At 35.2% G+C, this 19,573-nt stretch overlaps 1 protein-coding gene across 3 annotated transcripts in view; it reads right to left on the minus strand.

Annotated features, from left to right (window-relative positions):
• The window catches only part of LOC124646173 (zinc finger protein chinmo), a 52,731-nt gene extending 38,217 nt beyond the window's left edge, over positions 1-14,514 (minus strand). Inside the window, exon 1 of one of the 3 annotated variants that reach the window (XM_047186258.1) lies at positions 14,441-14,514. Coding sequence is in view for 2 of the 3 variants with exons in the window: in XM_047186257.1 (XP_047042213.1) it covers positions 6,132-6,142 (11 nt within the window). In the remaining variant the exon portion in view is untranslated. Of the gene's footprint in view, positions 1-6,131; positions 6,483-14,440 lie in introns of those variants that run through there. The other 2 variants (XM_047186257.1, XM_047186256.1) reach the window with 2 other exon arrangements.
• Positions 14,515-19,573: the final 5,059 nt, after the last annotated feature.

The following is a 19,573-nucleotide window of genomic DNA, read 5'->3' on the forward strand; positions in this document are numbered from 1 at the left end:
CAAAAATCAATTAAGCATCTCGAGGTTTATGATTGTTTACTCATGTAAACACTTCGGAGCTGCTTGACTAGTTTCGTTTCGGGGTTAAAAGAGCTTGCGTTTTGAAGAACTATCCTTGCTTTACCTGACAAATACTGGAAATTATTCTATTAAAAATAAACAAAAGTTACTACCAATCAGAGGAAAGGACATTGTTCAATTTTGGCCTAAGAACCGATGTGAATATAAATTATACTATAATTTTTATTTATTTTTATATTGTTTGAAACATATTTTAGTATTCCACGGACACTTCAAATAAATAAATTCCAAATAAAAAGTAGGGTCACAATTATTGATGCCTTATAAAATGTTTCCGTCAGCCAGTGCTGCCAGTTTCGGAAGTTTTCGGGATTTCGGTAAATACGGATCGAATTGAGAACCTACTTTCCGAAGTAGTAAATATTTGAATAAAATTTACTTTCCGAAGTCGGTTATTAAAATTAGTTGGTAACACTTTATTCATTTAAATACCTAAACTGACTAGCTAGAAAAAAGCTAGTATTCTGTATAATGTTTTAAGATGGTTTTGAGCGAATCGCGAATTTCTAGCTTGGCATTCGAGTAGGATTATAGTTTTCGTAATTGGCAACACTGGTGTACTTCAGTCAGTTTGCTAGAAGTCAGTTTGATTGGTTTGATTGCTTTGCGACTATCGTTTCTTTTGTGATTTTCTATGCGTTTCATGGTTTTATTCTAACAACTTTGGCTTGATTACGGACTCCGATTAGATTGCGTACTTGGTAGACTCGGCTTTGTGTAAAGAACTGGATTTTACTAGCATTTTCGGATATTGCTCTGTCTGTGATCGAATTTAGTTATATTATAATTACAACAATGGATGCAGAATATAGTATATTGTATAAATTGTGGATCTGCTGGAGGTTCTTTGGTATTAGAAAACGAAGATATACTTCGTTGCATACAACAATGGACTGTTCCCCGTATGGTAAGTGGTCTACGAAAGTGTTTTTCTAATTTTGATAAGAATGTTACTACCTACTTATGTTTTCATAAGCACACAATTTCTCGGTTTTCAAATCAATTGCCACAATTGCAAGTTACTTGATATTTACTAATGATTTTTTGTATTTATTATTACAGGTTGAAGCTCATGACCTTATATGTACGACGTGTTGGTCTGAAGCAGTCGAGCATAATAAGATGCAATGCACTGTTGGACGCAATTGTGTACTTTGTAAGAAGCTCCTACCATCAGGCATACTGTTGCAATTGTATCGTTGGGCGTAGAACAGTGGGCTGTTGTGCCCACATAATGACTATTATCTGGTATTTAAGCTGGGCGAGATACCAAAGCTCAGTTCTTAGATATATTATTGAGAAATATTGATGATTAAAAACCTTTAATTGAATATAAATATTGTTTTTATTGCACATCCTCGAAAACCTCTTTCATTGTTATTGGTAAACCTTACTTTAACTGTTAAATTATTTTGTGTGGTAATGACATTTTTAGTATGGTCTGTACCTTCTTGGTAATAGACCGCGGGTTCGATTCCCGCCTTATGGCATGTAGATAGCTAGGTAACTGTCTAATATAAAAGTAGTAACAATCATTTAAATAAATAATTCTCCATCGTAATAATATCGATATTTTATGAATTGTGGTGAATGGAACTCTTCCATTTTGGAAACTTATGCGTTTTATCACAAATCCAAAGTGGATTCACTATATATTAAGAAACGTAACGTTGAAAGCAAAAGCGTTTAGGTAGTTGTTTTTCATAAAAATTCTAAGCATTTATGAAAACTAGTCACACGCCCCGTCTTCGCACGGTGGCAATGTAAAACCTTGGTGTAAACCTTCCTCTTGACCTACTCTATCTATTAAAAAAAATCGCACCCAAATCCATTGCGTAGTTTTAAAGATCTAAAGCATTCATAGGGACAGACAGAAAATGCAACTTTATAAAATGATCACTGTCAAAGAATTATCTTAAACTTGACTATTTACTATCTCTTTTCCTAGTATCTAGTAGAGTAGTCTTTTCCTAGATCTAGAAGAGAACATATAGAGCTGTACATAGTATTGTTGATTTTTTGTATAGTGTAGTTTGATAATACTACTCTGATATTTCACGCAAGCTTGGTTATTTTTTATTTATAACCTCAAAATATTAACTTTTTTCGTAATTATTTTAGTTTCCTGAAGTGTCCGTTCGTGAAAACTTATTTCATAGGATTCCATATAATTTTAAGAGTTTATAGAAGTCACTTTCCATTCGAACGGTTCTTAGGCAGAACATGTATGGAGCCGGAACAATGTCCTTTCGAGAGCTCGAGATAATTTTATTAGAGCAAAATTTTTTTAGCAACAAATCGTGCGTGAACTGATATTGAATTTCAACGCACTGTAAAATGTAACTCAGTTCTAACTAATCACTGTTATCATTGTGCGTTGGGCTCGAGGTTATCTTTCATTGCAAAGATACCACGTGTCTACAGATATTGTTTCTAAGCAGTTGCGTAGAACTAACACTCAATTTTAATTTCATAATGTATTTTTTCTGTTGCGCTTATCAAGAGTTCTTGAAATGTTTTTTGTTTTTAATGAGATTATGTCACTATTAGGACCTTTTTGGGTCACAAATAACCTTTGAATCCCATTTTTATATTTCCGTACCATATCAACTAAAGCTTTAGTTTTGTATGTACAGGAAGGGATTACAACTCCTAACTATCAAGGTGTATTGCTGTGCAATTATGGATTGCAAATAGAAGGTTGCGATCCAAGATCTTGCACAGTTTACAAAAGTGTAAGACCTCATGCACCATTCCAACTTCTTAACATTTTATGTCTTTCCACGAGAAACGAGATTATCAAATCATTGAACTGCATAAGCAATTACCCAGTCATCCTTAATCAGCTGTTCCCTAATACATAAATTGGTGCCTAAATCTTCATACATCATAATAACGTATTCCACTTCAATCATGTTATAACAAAGCTAACCACAATAGCATACATTTCGAATCAATCGCCAAAAATCCCGAATCGACAACAGTAACGACACTGAAAGTTATTAACTATATAGGAACCTTAAATTCAGTATTATAAGCATTGCTTCCAGATTGATAAATAAGTGACATAAAATGAGGTACCTATATGTTATTTTATGCTAATAATGTTTACAAACTTACTAGACCTAGACCAAAAAAAAACATTTTGGCTAACGGCAAAGTTTAATCAAATCTACACAGAGTTCTAAATTCAGCGAAGCTTTTCTGCTAGAATGACGTAGTAGAAGTAAGTAGTAGGTATCAGTTTGTGACCAAGCTAATTAAATAAAGTATTACTATATTGAAGCTATAAGTAAGGGTTTTATAACCAACCAACTATGTATAATACAATTCGCCAAGATAACAATTTCAGACCGTTTCATACATTACTTCTGACCGAGCTTCTTTTCTCGTATTAATAAAACACTCGACGTTTCTGTTTTTGAATGGTTTAATCCGAAACAAACAGAAGACAGAAGTGTACCTGAGCAATGAATATCAATGATCGAACCACGAGCTGTGTTCTCAGTGCGTTAGTATGAGCAAACTCTTCCTATTGGTTGTGCCTAGTCGTGCCGCGACAAATATAAAATTTGTGCGACCTTCACGGGCACATATTTGGGCATATTATGTTGCTAACTTCACTCTTAAGACGTTCAGAATAAAAGTATGTTAAGTAGTTCTTAGAAGTGATATTTATACTTACACCTAATATAATAGAAGTGAGTTTAACTAACATTGCAAGGAGTGGCATGCATGCACCTTAAAGAAATATCGATGTCATTTAATCACGATTAGATTTTGACCTGTAATGGCGTAAACCAGTAGTTTTACTTAAATTTCTAATATTCGCGCAAGTGTCAGAAGTCAATAGACTATAGAAAATAAAATAAACCCAGCTCAATCTTTAGTAATATAAGCACCGGGTTAAGATTGTGAGGATCTAGGAAGTAATCTTTGAATCTACTGAACCGATTTCAAAATTGTATTACGCTTATTAGATTAAGTTATGTTAACTGTGAGTGTCATAATACGCTGTTCACTTAACTACACGAAACGCCTACCGTCTTACCACAAAAACTTTTTAACGTCAGTTTAAGACTTGTCTAAAAAAATGTCAAATTATGACGTTGACATATGGTTCATTTTGGAGCCACATTTTTTTTAGACAAGTGTAAAACAGTGGTTAAATTTTTTGTAGTAAGGCCAATTGTGTCTAATATTTACATAGGCACAGAAAAAGTCTGAATAACTGAGATGGCGGCTTTATCGTGTTTTTCATTGCTTGTCAACAGTCAATAGTATTTTAAATGTAAAATGTTGTTTTGGAATTCCTAATGTACCTAAGCTATAAAAACAACAAGTGATCCTTCACAACGATTTAATCGTTATTATTAATCTAACATAAACAATCCTTATATATGGACTCTGAGCTGAAACTACGATGAATTGCGATGAAAGAATTAAGATAAACCAGATTAGAGGTCCAAAAAATTACTGAGTATTGAACAGATGTGACGTGGAAATAAAGTATTTAGTGATAACAATTGGATCAACAAATGAAAACCACCTGACGATGACGAGAGACGACAAGACACATAAAGTAAGTTAGACGGTAGTTACCGGTAGTCTCAAGAAAGGCTGAAAACTAGGTATTCTAATCAAGGGTTATTATTGCAATGCCTAGACAGGTACATGGTAGAGTAGTTAGGTCAGATATAAAATAGTCGGTCCTTACAAAACACTGGTACTTAGATGTTTTCACATTTTTGTACGAAAGCATCTATTTTTGGTGGTAGGTACTAAATGAAAAATTGTTTCCGAGTTGTAAGTTTGAATCAAGTTTCTAATGAAAAATAAATAAAAATCCAATTAAAATATTTTTTAATCAATGGCGATGATAGAAATAACTCCTCAAAACTTATGTAAGGTCAACCTTCGATAATATAAACTGTCAAACTGTGTCACTTCCAAACTAGGAACAACGGAACAAAACTGGACAAAAAGTTATGTTTACATGGGAATTGGATCTGCAAACGTTGGTATAGTAGCAACATTAACGAAGATGAAAGTCTAAGATAACCAGAATTTGTGTTTAGAACATCAATGCAACGTAGTTCAGCAACGAGGTAGAGAGGCCCTCATCAGCTTTTATCATTCGACACTGCTATAGTAAAGAATAGGAAAACAAAGCTGTATACCTGAAGGCATAGGGTTTATTTTTGAGAGGGTTTGTTGTTTGACTTAAGGTATGGCATAGGCGAGAAGAACAGACATGTGCAGAAGCGCAAACACAAGGCGATCAGTTGACGTTGACCGCGGCCGGTGTCTAGGTGCTAATAGCTTGTACATGGACGGCGGCCGCACGAGGCCACATTGACAGTTTCTATGCAAATGTTAATGCGTTGCGCGACCAGTTTTCGCCTCACAGCGGTTCCGGGCCAACTTTTGAGCGCGATTTATACGCACTCATTAATTATTAATCCTATACTTATGTAGTAAAACTGGATTTTGACGGGCTCGTTAAAAATCATGATAGAGCCCCGAAACGAGTCGGATAGTTGGGATGATGTGCGGCCTAACGCACCACATGAATCATTTCAGATAACCCACCTTCAGTTACGGATAAATGTAAGGGAACCGGTTAGCAGAAATCGCAGAAAGAATTAGTGATGCAATAACGTCGAACAAAAAGTGGGAGATACGGTTGTCTCATTATCAAGTTCAATAGCCCCGAGACGGCAGCACGTGTATGCAAAATTCAGTGACGATTGGAAACTGCGCAAAATCGTTCTCATGCACGAGCAACTTAAGGTGCAAACTGCTGTACGTCCTCGCGCGCTTAACATTTATCATATGCCGCGGGGTGTCAACGCGTATTTATCAATGACTCCGTATTGTGATACCTATTTTAAAAACTGCCAGTTGACTCCCAAATTGAGCTACGTAAACAGCATATTATCGCAATCACCATTGCTACTTCCTGATCCGGTCACACCCAAACCCCTGCTTAAAAAGAGCCGGGAGGTAGTTATCCTAGACCATACATACTAAATAAAGCCAATACTTTCCTCGATTCCATGTCGCAAATTCCACAGTCCTTGTATCGTAATTAGAAAACCATTAGATCTCTATCGAGCTATGCACAAATACCATAGTTTGTTTCACTGAATGTGCGTTCACTACACTTGAGTTACACTCGTTTAGTTTAGCACCGTTCGGTCGTAGTCGCGCTTACTTCCGCATATTGCATGGCGCGTTTGCGCTCGCGCCGCTCCGTTCGCAGCCCGTATGTGTCGGTGCGCGCTTCGCTCCTAGCCGTGGGGAGCCTCGCTCGCGAATGCGACCGCCGAAAACTCTTCACGCCGGCCGAATGCAGAAAATTCGGACGCGCTGAGTGGGGGACGCTCTACGACTATCCGAAACTTGCGCGCGTACGTGCAGCGCTTCGCTATGAAAAAATCCAAGGTTAACGCGCGCTGCCAAAAAAAGACGCACGCAAAATGAAAAAAGACGGCTAGAGCGGCGCCCCTCGGGGCCCTCGTGATGCAGCCGATTCTGCAAACGCGACGCCTCACTGCCGCATTCGTAGATTTTTCTTGATCACATACCGCACACACTCGCACTGCGTGGAGTGAGAATAGGCGGCGCGTAGATTGACCAGTTTGAGCACATCTAGGCGATGTATTATGCTTTTCAGGCTGTTGACATTACGTACACAAAAGCGAACGTGTAGTGATTTTATTATATATATTGTCTTAATATATGTTCAAAGAATCTGTAATTATTATGCATGTCGAACCTTTTTCAATATTGACAAACTTGTGTCGCCGATTTAAAGAGCCTAGATTGGTCTTTAATTTATTAAGTTTTTAAAATAATGTACGTAAATGTAAAATTTCAACAGTCAACAGTTAGTAATAAAATACATATTTTATCTACATATATACGTGTTGGTTTAACAGCATTGTGCAAATGTAACATTCTAGCCATGTCGACTTCCACACAATCCATCCATGGTTTCTTTGGTCATCTCTTTCCACTATATCCATCCATGCTCGTCACCTTCCTCACATTTTGTTGTGTCCTCTTACCTCCGCATCACATGCCCGTACGATGATAGCCGGTTTCCACATTAAAAACACTTTCCAAAGTCATTTACTTAGGCCCTTATCAAAATCTGTTTTATGTAGAGTGGTCGTTGGAACAACAGTTCATCGCTTATTAGGTTCAATTGTTGGGACAAGCCAAACGGTAGAAATCGGATAAGACAGCAAGCGCCACTGCTACCAAGAGCCAAGGATACAGTCATGTGTTTATCATTCGTGCGTTATAAACTCTGGTAGGCGGGTATAGATATAAGCCTAGCCTATTCTATGTTGAGGTGAGCTTGCGACTGCAGACTTGCCTAACTAACTTCCTCAACCCTGTTACCTGAGCAACCCGATACCCTGGTTGTAGACTTTCTGTTTTCTGACTATGACGATGACATTAAACCCGGGAAACACATGCCAGACCACGAATAATTTACTAATTCTACGCATATATATTCCAGACAGCCACAGTTTTTTTACCTCGATGAAGCCTACGGCAGTACAGATAAAAAAACAACCACTATCCAAAAATATCCGCGTCCATCCACTCGTAATCAAATGCAACAAGCCGTACTATTCAAGGCATACGAATACAAAGTCTATTCGAAAAGAAATATCTCAGAACCACTACTGGATTATAGCAACAGCAAATATTCTGTTTGCACATCAATCTTATGGTCATCTCAAGGATCAATCGAAAGGTCTTAACTCGGCGTTTTGATTTATCTGATGGTGGATTGGTTGGACACAAAATTTAATAACTGAGGGAGGCACTTCAGTTATTGAAAAGTATCTACATATTTCTAGTCTACGTTATATAAACTACGGTCACACTATAACATTAATGCCACATGTCCAGACCATCGGATCATGCATTTTGCATTACATTCATTTTTTCATCAATATTCTATCACTTAATTAAATTCTTACCTTTTCATTATTAAACAGCCTGTGGTTCGGACATGTGAAACAAAATATTTTTGTTTATTAATTGTTCTTTACAATTGACATGCACGAACCATAAATGCGTACAAGAAATGTTCACTAACTTTGTTTAACATATAATGCACATGCATTATTAGATAAGAAAAACCTAATGGAAATAATCGGAACATTGTGCAACTAATCACTGCATTTTTATACTACTTGTCCCCGAAACCCTTCGACAGATGTCTTGTAGAGGGACATAACCTATGTACTTTTTTTTAATTACGTGCATCAAAAATAAGTGCAAACATTTGGTTTAAATAACTTATATTATAATGTACACATAATAATACTTGAGGGTTTTTTTGCATCTGACAAGACTTGGTGCGAAAGTAACTCTGACTGTCTGTCTATTACGCTTTCACGTCTTAACCACTGAGCTGATTTTAACAAAATTTGGTACAGAGATAGAACCTTTGAACCGTTGTGAAAAAGAACATATGATAGTTTTTATCCCGGACTTTTGAAGAATTCTCTTGGAAACGCGATATAACCGAACTCTACGCGGGCGAAAGCTAGTAAATACTTATAAAAACTAAAAAAATACAGTAAATTGGTTTATCTTGAAACCTAAACAATAAACTTGAAAGTAACCGTTTCCTGAGTGTTTTAATTTCACCGAAATAAAGTGCAAAATAAGTGCTCGAATTTGAACAGTAGACTGAAGATAAGCCTCACTCGCTTGCAATGAAAAGGAATAACTTAGTCCTTTTTGCTTGGCTAAGCAAAAAGGACTAAGTAATTTCAATAAAACTATTGTTATGTTAATCTAATGATGTGCAATGCCATAGAGAATAAAAACAAATTGGGCGCCGACTAGTATCGTTATCACAGCGTCGTTTGACAAGGACACGTGAGTTGTGATATCGTGTAGTATTAGGATACGGGATGTGCGTAACACGCACTATATTTTGGTATATCACACTATGAATTAGGATAAGCATGGCTTTATTTTATTTTTGTATACCTACGGTTACTCTTTATTACATACAGCATTTACATAAACAAATATAAAATATTAAACATGAAATCGATTTGGTTTCACGAGATACCTTTTCAATGTGTTCTTAAAGAAATAAATAGTAAACCTGATTTAATATTTACAAGCAATTAACAGTACCTATCTATTAGATACTTACTACCTTTAAATATAAAATTAAAAAAAAAAATACACATAGAAAAGTTCCAACTAAGTAACAATGCGCACAACACAATGTTCCAGTGCCTGAATAAAGCAAAAACTCTACCGCGACCGATCTATAAAAACATTTCCTAAAACACGTCATCGCTGGAAAAAAGTGCATCCAAGACTATGACGTCACGTTCCTACGTTTCCTACTAATAGAAAATTAAAGACCAAGAAATTTCATATTTAAGAAACTTTGCTACTAGTAGGTACCTAAGTACAGACTACGGACGTCATATATTTTCTTACTTCATATAAAATACATGGTCAGTCCAAACTTTTACTTCGTAATGTGGCTATTATCACGAGTCATTTTGGAAGCAAATCACTTCTTGAATTAAACAAAGTAGCAAATAAAGATATTGATTAAATGTTTCAGAAGTGGTCAATGCTTAAAATATATGATCATTTTCTGTTTCTTTCAATTAAGATAGTGATGTATTAGATTTGTCTGTGGTATAACTTCGTATGTTTTATACAGCCTGTATTACCGCGAAGCTTACGACATTCTTGCATGGCTATCTTATCAGCGTGAGGTACGCACATTGATTACATGGCTGCATCGTATACACTTTATCATTTCGACTAATGCTACAGAAAATACAAAAATTAGAAGATATATTATTTAACAGAATATCAGATATAAACTACGTACTCATATTTTTTTCTTTACAAAATGCTCCTTTGACGTTCATGAAGATTTTATTATGTTCCTAAACTTTAAACGTAATCATCTTGTGAAATGGGACATAAGAAAAAATATTCCAGTAAATAATTACTTTCAATCTCAAAAAAACATAACCATGAATATTATAATTACTTATTACAAGAGCAGAATAATACACGAGCTCAAATTTGGGCCGTCCATGTTTTTTTTTTTCGGTACCTACGCTTTGCCTAGTTATTGCTTACACGTGCCTACCCCCTATCCCAAAGCCACCCCCGACCCTTATCGATCAAAAATGTTTGCAATTATAGTTCGGCCATTCAGAGAATGCGTTCCTGACACGTCGCGATTGAACTGACGACGTAACTTTGCAATGGCGTTGCAGTTACGATAAAAATATTTTTGCTGGTTGTTTACCGTTTTAACAATTGAGGAGCATTAAAACAACATTATTATATCAATAATCAATGAATGTTATAATTTTGTGCCAAACTGAGTGTCAAATAACTTGGTAAACAATATTTTTCTAAATCTATACTGCGCTATTACAAGGTTATGTCAGCGGTTTATATTTTGTAGTGCTGTGCTAAAAATAACAGGCAAGTATCGTAATCTGTTCTTATACAGTTATAATATAAAATAATACGTTTTGATTTTCTTTTTAAGAATTGGAAAATAATGGACTATAAGACTTAATTATAACGTTTATGAAATATAAAAATAAAACTATGACCAAACCGCATTTTTATACTTAGATTAAAAATGGTAACCCCAAATGGCGTTATGGGCCGCCATTTTGTGACGCTAAAACAGTCGTCCGTTGTCGTTTCGTGCGCATAGACCACGTTTTTCAAGTGTTTTCGATCTGTTTTTATTTGATTACCCGGCTTTTGTTAGACCGAGATATCAGGATTGATTCTGTTATTGATAATAATATAATTATACATGTAGGCGAAGATGATGATGAAGACACCACCTCCTCAAGCAAATCGGAGTCTGATTAATATTCTGTTCGCACATTCAATTCAATGTACTTGTAACAAAGAATAAATAAAACAATTTTATTATATGAATATTACCTTTTTTTGGTTTCCACTTAAATAACTAAAATATAAAACAAATGATTCCGCCAATTTAAAACGAAAATAATCTTAAAATAATGCGGCGGTTCATTTTGAAGGAACGGTAACGAACTCAGTGTTATGTTGTGCCCATCACTAGTCGTGACTAACTGATAGGTGTCAGGAACGCATTCTCTGAACGGCCGAAGTATAGTATAATAATTTCCTATGTAACTATTATCTTTTAAATTCCAATAACTAATTGTTAGTTGTTTGATTAAGGGTTTTTTTAGAGTTTCGTACCTTATACATACGTAAAAATGTAGACCTTATGATCTTTGATGTCTCTGGTGACTATGTGAAAAAAGATACATCATTTTATTCAACAGAAAACGTAGATTCACATTTTGACTGGAAATAAAAAAATGATCATTTTTTTTTCCCAAAGGTACGCAAAAATCTAAAATCATTTGTAATTAAATCTTAAAAATCGAGTCAATTTTTAGTGGCACTGAAACTACAAATTGAAGGTATCCTTTCTTATTATGAAAGGGTTTGTTGTGTATTAATTGCTTCCGACGAATTGTTTATAATTCAAAATATCACATTAAATTCGATACATAATAATGATCTCGCGTACGAAAATCTAATTCTTGTACCTAACTATAACTCCTGCATTACATCCCCCAACACTGAGTAGCCACTAGCGCAATTTTGACATTTGTATTTTATCAGGTTTCATGTGTCGTCATGTTAACTTATATTTGAGTATGTAATATTTATTTTTTAACGGACTCCAAAAGATAGAGAAAGTTCTCGATTAAGTCGTGGTTTTTTAATATTTATTTTTCTATTATCAAGCGTATGCTATTTGAAAATTATTTTATTGTCTGATTTGAGTGAAAGGAAATCGATTCAGCACCTCGATCTTCTAGTTTGACCTGCTGTAAATGTAATCAGCGGAATCATGCCTACCCCGCTTCTACTTCCAAAAACCCCCCACCCCTAACCGCCACTGATTGGCTGACGAGACTAATTGACAGGTGATCGTACTCTTTGGACCTTTTGTACATTATACGTTCTGAGTCTTTGTGTGCCTTCGTGTAATAAATAACTAAGATAATATTTATAACATTTTATATTACGCTAAATGTAAAAAAAAAATATTACTTAGGTAATAAATATCAATTAGCCAAAATCAAAACGTCAATAATGAATGAGCCTGGAACTTACGACACAGGGAATCCTAGTGTGAGTTTCAGGAATACGTATGCAGTATTCACGAACGCCCGTGTAAACTTTTGAGTTTTCCAGTCTCTCAAAAACTACAAGTTTCCTCTTAAGATTCACTAAATATGAAGCATAGGAATCAAGATATACATATAATTGATATTTGATGTAAAAATTACGATTTCTGTGACCTTCAACCTTGAATGACGCATTCTTGACGCGTACATGAGATCTTATGAGAGTTTCGAGCAAACTGAGGGTGCACAAATGCAAATTCTACTGGGCTAATAAAAACCTACATTTTTAGATCACCCGGATTAAAGTAGCTTCCTACCAACATGCCTACAATATTTAGAGTGATTATTAGGTAAACAAATAATATTTTGCACCGAAACGGAAAATTAAAATACTGTTATTTGTAGCCAACCTAAGATTCAAAATATATTCCAAGTCTTTAATCATTTTAAGTTTTAATAATAACATTAATTAGTTTTGTCATATTTAATTTAAGATTGTTTTCCTGTAACAATTTTATGAATAGGTCACAAAAAGAAGCCTTTAGCGACTTAGCGAGCCTCTCGTATAAAATTAGATACCAATGTCACCAAGTGACATTAACGCATTTTGAACGCACAAAAACGCATTATAGAGTTACATATCATAAAGCAAAACGAGTTTGCATTTATGCACGCGAATTTTTTTCCGAAGGTAAAATGTATGAAAAAAACATTCAATTCTACCAAACTGGCAGAATTTAAAATTCATCTCAAGCAAAACTAAAATTGACTCTTCATCCCAAACTCGGTCAAAGTCTCTTTTTTTAACTTTCAAACACTAAATTTAATTTCCAAGTTAAATAATGCTCATTGGGAGTGCGTTTCAGATTAACTAGGCTCGTATTTTACCGGTATCTACCTCTATACATCTGGGTAAATATTGGCGCATGCGTAAACGAACATACGGCGTTCAATGTCAAACTTCTGCATCTTGCTTGTTATATAGGCAATTTTGAAAACTGAGCCTAAAATCATTGCTCTAATTTTTAATCTTTATTCGTAAAAAAATAATGAATCGCTCACTAATCTGCTCAGCTTGATATTTTGTGCAATATAAAAATTATTTAAGGCATGTGATGTCAATATTTCTAAAAATAACACACTATTAAATGCGTCCTATTTGAACAAACTGAAGTTACAGGGAAAACAAAAACTATATAAAGTCTATGAACGTACACATTCCAACGTTGTTTTGTGGTATAACCAAACAGTATTTCCCATAATATTCGTGGCTTTGATTTTAATTTGCGTTGAAGTAATTGGTAGAGGATTATTCAAATTGATATTGTTATCCAAGTGCCGTGAGTTTTAGAAATGGTTTAAACTGAGGCTAAAAACCATGACTTTCTTAAAATCAATATCATATACATATTCAAAGCAGTTTATCTTTAAGCAAAAATGTTAAGAAGATAAAAAAGTTACTATTATGTTTAATGCACCGATATGCGCGATAGAGGGCGCTACTGAGTAGTTTATCGTCTATTTAGGGGGTAAATACATATAGGTAAGCAAAGGTTGAATCCGTTTACATAGTTGCTTTTATGGTTTTATTTAAACATTTACCTCTATAAATAATTGGACCCACACTGCCATTGATCAAGAGTCATTTTGAATAAAAAGAACAGAAATTGCATGCAAACTGTAAACCAATAAAAACAGCGTACACAAGATAATGAAAGTGAATATCCGCAATTATTTTTCCTTTTTGGCGCCTAATTTAGGCAAAACGCTGATCCGTTGCAACATGTATGGTAGAAATTGACTTACCTGGTTATAAAATTATATTTAGTGCATCATCCCACATGAACACTTATAGGTAAATGACTATCCAAATAACGAAACCGTAATTTCTTTGATTGAATGCAGATAACAATGACGACATCAAAGCAAAACACGTATAAATCCAAACACCAAAACATCTGAGCCGTCAAATTCAACAACACGTCCGATTCCTGCTCTACGATTTTGAAAAAGGAATCAACAAGGAAAAACAATGAAATTAAAACTTTCGATACTAACTGCACAAACGTGCCGAGTAACCTAATTTCAAAACCGTAGAACACTACGACGTCACAAATGCAGTCGGCAATTGTACTCACGTGTGATCAACGTGTTCAAAGTGCCATCGACGTGGAGGTAGATAGATAGCTGGTCTGTTTGGCCTCGGACGGCCTGGATGCAGCGACGCCGCGGACGCGCGGTATCGAGGAAGTAAGTCCCGGCGAACTGTCAACGGCACGGAAATCGGGCGGCGGCGGGCACCGAAAGCCCAGCACGCATGCGCCGCGCGCCCGTCAACAGCCGCCCCTGCAGCCAACGGGGAGCAACCCACCCCACCAGCCTACCCTTTAAATCGAACGTCATATCCCGCACACCGTTCGCACCACCCACCCCCCGTGTAATTTCTGAAAAGCGCTGACTACCCGAGCCGACCCTAAAAAATGCATTGCGTAACGGTTTTATAAATTCCCGTGAATGTTTGCCCAATCAATTATCCACCTGCTTCAGGCGAGGACACAATGCCCCCACTAATGGTCTCTCCGATCATATATTTAAACTGAAACATTTTTAAACTAGCTCAAACAATTTTATTTGTTTCGTCGATTATTAAAAAAATATATATTATTTCGTTTTTTACTAACGTTTTCTCTTATTTCCTGGGTTATTAGAAAACTTCATAGTACTTTAATACAGATATTTTTTGTTGAGCTCTTTTTTTATAATTTCCTTTATGACAAGTAACAGTAAAAAGTAGTGGTAAGAGCAATAATGGTAAAAGCTGAGGAAAAAGAGAACAGCAACAATTTAACTTCAGATAAGAGTCGAACACGTAGGTGGTTCTAATCAAACTATAAAACGTTGACTTAACAGAACAATTTCCCCCATTCCAAAACATTCAGAACACCTCTACAAAATAACCATAAACCGGTAAATCAATGTCGGCGAAAGTCCTCTTTCAAATTTCATGAAATATTATCATAATGCTTTCAAAATATCAGCAAATCAGTTTGCGAACCAGTTGTTTAGAGTAAACACATCATTTGTGTAGCGAATTAATCCAAGCAACATGAGTAATATTCTAGATATAGTTTCTACGAATGTTTACTTTACCTTTAGTTTGCTTATCTTACCTTAATTTTCTTGTTCTACATACTAGTCAATCTGGGTTCATAATTAATAACATCTTCAGATACACCTAGTATCGATAAGCAAAGAAATCAGTCATATCCCAAAAAAAGCGTTTTTTTTTCTATGCAAGAAAATGCCCTAAGATTTAAATGTTTTTTTAAAAGCACAAGCAGAATCATCGTCAACATCACACGACTTAATTCTTGTGGCCCCTTTATTTTTGAAAATGCATAATAAAACCAAATTCAATCTTAATACAAACTTACTGAACTATTGCATAGCGGTCGGTACCTTTACGAACACTAAAATAGTGAAGTGAAACATCACCTCCTCAACGTTTCAGACGAAAATGTCTATAAGTTCTGAGTCATTGTTTAGTTGCGCACATGCTATGTAGCACATTGCCCTAACTAAAAATCTGTGAGGTATTTGGTTTAGGTAATGTCTACAAAAGATTGTACAGTAAGATCAGTTTACTATCCCTGTATATTTTGAATTTTGATGTGTAATTTGGGTTTAATAGTCGGATACACAATGATGAATTTGTTTTCTTCGGTTGTAAGTGGAGGTCAATGCTAATCGTCATGCAAAATATAAATATTCAGCCCCTTCTATACTCCATTTAAATAGGCACCTTAACTAAACTTAAACAGTCTTGATATAAAACTTTTTACTTTTTAGTTATAAAAATAAAATGTTGCTAAAAAACTGTCTAAAGTGAGAACAGTTAGTCTATTGTCATTACTTTAACCAGTATTTATTTTTTAAATATGTATTTGTGTAAAAATATTGATGACCTACCTTTTAACTACGTGCCTACTCGAATGGACTATAAGTACATCAGCTAGAGATGAATCCAGACTACAATGCTTATTGATAGAATAGAATAATAGTTTATTTGCAACGGAATGTAAGTAGGTACAATACAATTGGAGATCCTTCTAAATTCTACCTTAACTTGGGCGTGCAAAAATAAAAACATTTAGGATAGGATTAAGTTAATTACAATATTGAAATTGCATGTTATGATATGTCTATTTTATTATTTATAAATTCAATCAAATACACATAAGGTTTCCATGTAAAGACACAAGGATTCATTTTATTCCCATATGTGCTGCTTACAAAGTAATTACGCCATAGGTACATATTAAAACAGCTGTCCAGTAATTGGGTTTTATTTACAAGTGGTCGTTCCGTATAAAATATTGAAACCTATTCGTCATTGTGCCAGAGTAACATCCAGGCGGAAACGATCAGTACTAGGACATGCCAGCTGAAGCGAAGGTACCTTGTACTGGATTGTCAGCACTAACACAAAATCTGCCTAGCCTTTTTCCTACAATTTTAGGGTCGGCTTGAACGTGCCAGTGTTGTTTTTACATTGAGCGACCCTTGATAAGTCTGGTGGTCAGGGTTTCTGGATTATATCAATTGATAGCACCATAATGCCAAAGAGCCCACCAATTTAACGTGCCATTTGAAACACGGAGGAGGTCATCCTCCGATCCGTGCTTATGTTACTAAGCTATTAGCTATGAACTCGTCCCTTGCCTCTCAGTCCTCTCACGGAAATAATACAAGTTTCATCCGATGTAAAGAAACAACAAAATTATAAATAATGCTTGACAAAGAGACATATATATGATCAATTCGCTATAAAAACAAGACACGTGTATTTCTATCGAAGTGCATAACAAACTAACACATTACCCTTGACTTAAATGAATCCTTGGAGTTTGCCGGAAAAGATTCTATTTAAATGTGCGTAAAGATATTATTTAAATGTGCGTACGATTCAAAAAAGTTTTAACTTACAATATATTCCGTTAATTTAGGAATACAGAAAAGCAGAATATTTATAGATACTTACCTACCTCGGTCTAGATGATAATTTCGAGAGGTTTCTGCTTTTTTAAACCAAAAAAAGAATTATTCATACTTACAAAAATTTGGTTCCAGCAGCCTTGCGTGACAAAATTAGGTTTAAAGAAAACCTGGGACTAATCCAGAAGTAAACAGTCAATGTTCATGCCAAATCCACACCTTGATTTTTATTCCGCGTAGACAATAGTGTTGCCCAAATTCAGTCTTGGTCTTGCAGTCTTGGTCTTGTTCTTGCGTTTTTGCAAGACCAAGACCAAGAACAAGACCGCGTATTTTTAGCAAGACCAAGACCAAGACTGACCGTGCAAGACTTGAGCAAGAACAAGACATAGCCTGCAAGACTCTTGCGTCTTGCAGCTAGGACTTAGCGCTATTTCACTGAGTAGTTAGGTGTAACAGTTCGGTGTATAGGTAGGTACGCTTAGGAATTCTATGAGACGCAAAAAACTGTATCAAAGAATATGAAAAACTGGACCTATGCGCATTACGACTAATACCATAAACATAGCGAATAAAAAAATATCTATAATCAAACTGAGTGCATGCATAGTTATGTTTTAACCATCGGCACTTTGATAATGCGGCATCAAAGGTTTTGTACTTACTTCTCAAAGAAATTTGCCGCTTTTCGGAAGTACATGGTTATGATACACGCGCCGGCGGCTTCTTTTGAAATCTACAACAATCGTTGCCGCCACGCCGAAATCATAACATTTGACACTATTTGATTGCCGCCATAGGGCGTAGGTATACTCATGCAAAATAATTTCCTAGTAGAGTACCTACAGGTGTTCCAAAGAATAAATAAGTTTCAGAGTGCTTAGAATGAAAATGAATACATTATACTGATCACGCAAGTAGTATTATGATTAGGATAAAATGGTAAGGATAGGTAGTAGATGTCATATTAATTCATTCTAGTAAGTATATATTATAATATTGATTACTTATATGGTTTTAAACTAATTACTTAGGTACTATTATTGTACATTTAGTCATTATATTTCTTACATTTTTTACATGTTTTAGCAAATGTAAGCTTATAAATCATAAATGTTTATTAAGAAACAGTTACTTCCATGGAAAACGACATATAGGTCAGTTGATTTTTCGAATTTCTTATCAAATCTTCAGTTATTTATTAATCTGCTTGATCTTTATATGGCTATGTTAATTCAAGCTCACAATGTTCCAATTCTAATACGTTTTTCTAAGATTTAAAGTAAACTTTAATAAATAGTAATAGAATAATAGGTAATTGCAAGACTTGCAAGACTCTTGCTGCAAGACCAAGACCAAGACCAAGACTGGGAGCGCAAGACCAAGACCAAGACCAAGACCAGGTGTATTGGCGCAAGACCAAGACCAAGACTGGCTAAGTCTCGTCTTGTTCTTGCATTTGGGCAACACTAGTAGACAAAGGACCTACTCCCGGTCACCGAATGAAATGAGGTCACCATGGCTGGCCAAAAAAATAATGCAGCAACTGTGCTCTTTTCCGAAATAGAATCGGCTCCGATAACTGGGTCGAACGATGCGTCTACGTTTCGATACGTTACTTTTTTCTATATTTGTTTTGACAGCAACACTGTGTGAAATCTAGCGGCTTTACACTGTATTCTAATGCAAATTATAAGTAAATTGCGTTTTGTTTCGCTCAACAAAATATAGGTAAGTACATGTTCATACAGATATATAGATCCGTTTAATTACTAATTAGACAAAATATACTTTTTTATATCAATATTTTTTTTACAAAACTAAAAATAGTTATTTTGCTATTTCATAGCAATGATTTTGTGTTTCACCAATATATGAGGTTAAAAAGTGTGGACTGAGATTCATTTTTAAATGTCTCTCCCTCACTCTCTCTCGTTATTTTTGTCATCACGCATACTTTTTGAAATTGACCACTGTAGGCGTATAAAATTTAATAACCAATTTTTATAGCACGAGATTAAGTTCATCCGGGTGCAATTCACAGTTTCAAATTGTAAATAATGAAGTTGCAGTTGTTATAAATAAATCTTTACACATATTCGTAAGGACGAATTTGAACAAAACTTGACTGGCTGGAAACTGTTGGCTTTTTTTCTAATATGTACCTACTTGTAAAGCTAGCAGTGTACATAAATAATGATATACATTTTCTGCTCATATCCACTCAGGGGAATTCATATGAGCTCTTTTTGCAAGTCAGACACCAGTCATTTGAC

The sequence above is a fragment of the Helicoverpa zea genome, chromosome 3 (genome assembly GCF_022581195.2).
Source record: "Helicoverpa zea isolate HzStark_Cry1AcR chromosome 3, ilHelZeax1.1, whole genome shotgun sequence".
In the NCBI taxonomy this organism is placed as follows: Eukaryota; Metazoa; Arthropoda; class Insecta; order Lepidoptera; family Noctuidae; genus Helicoverpa; species Helicoverpa zea.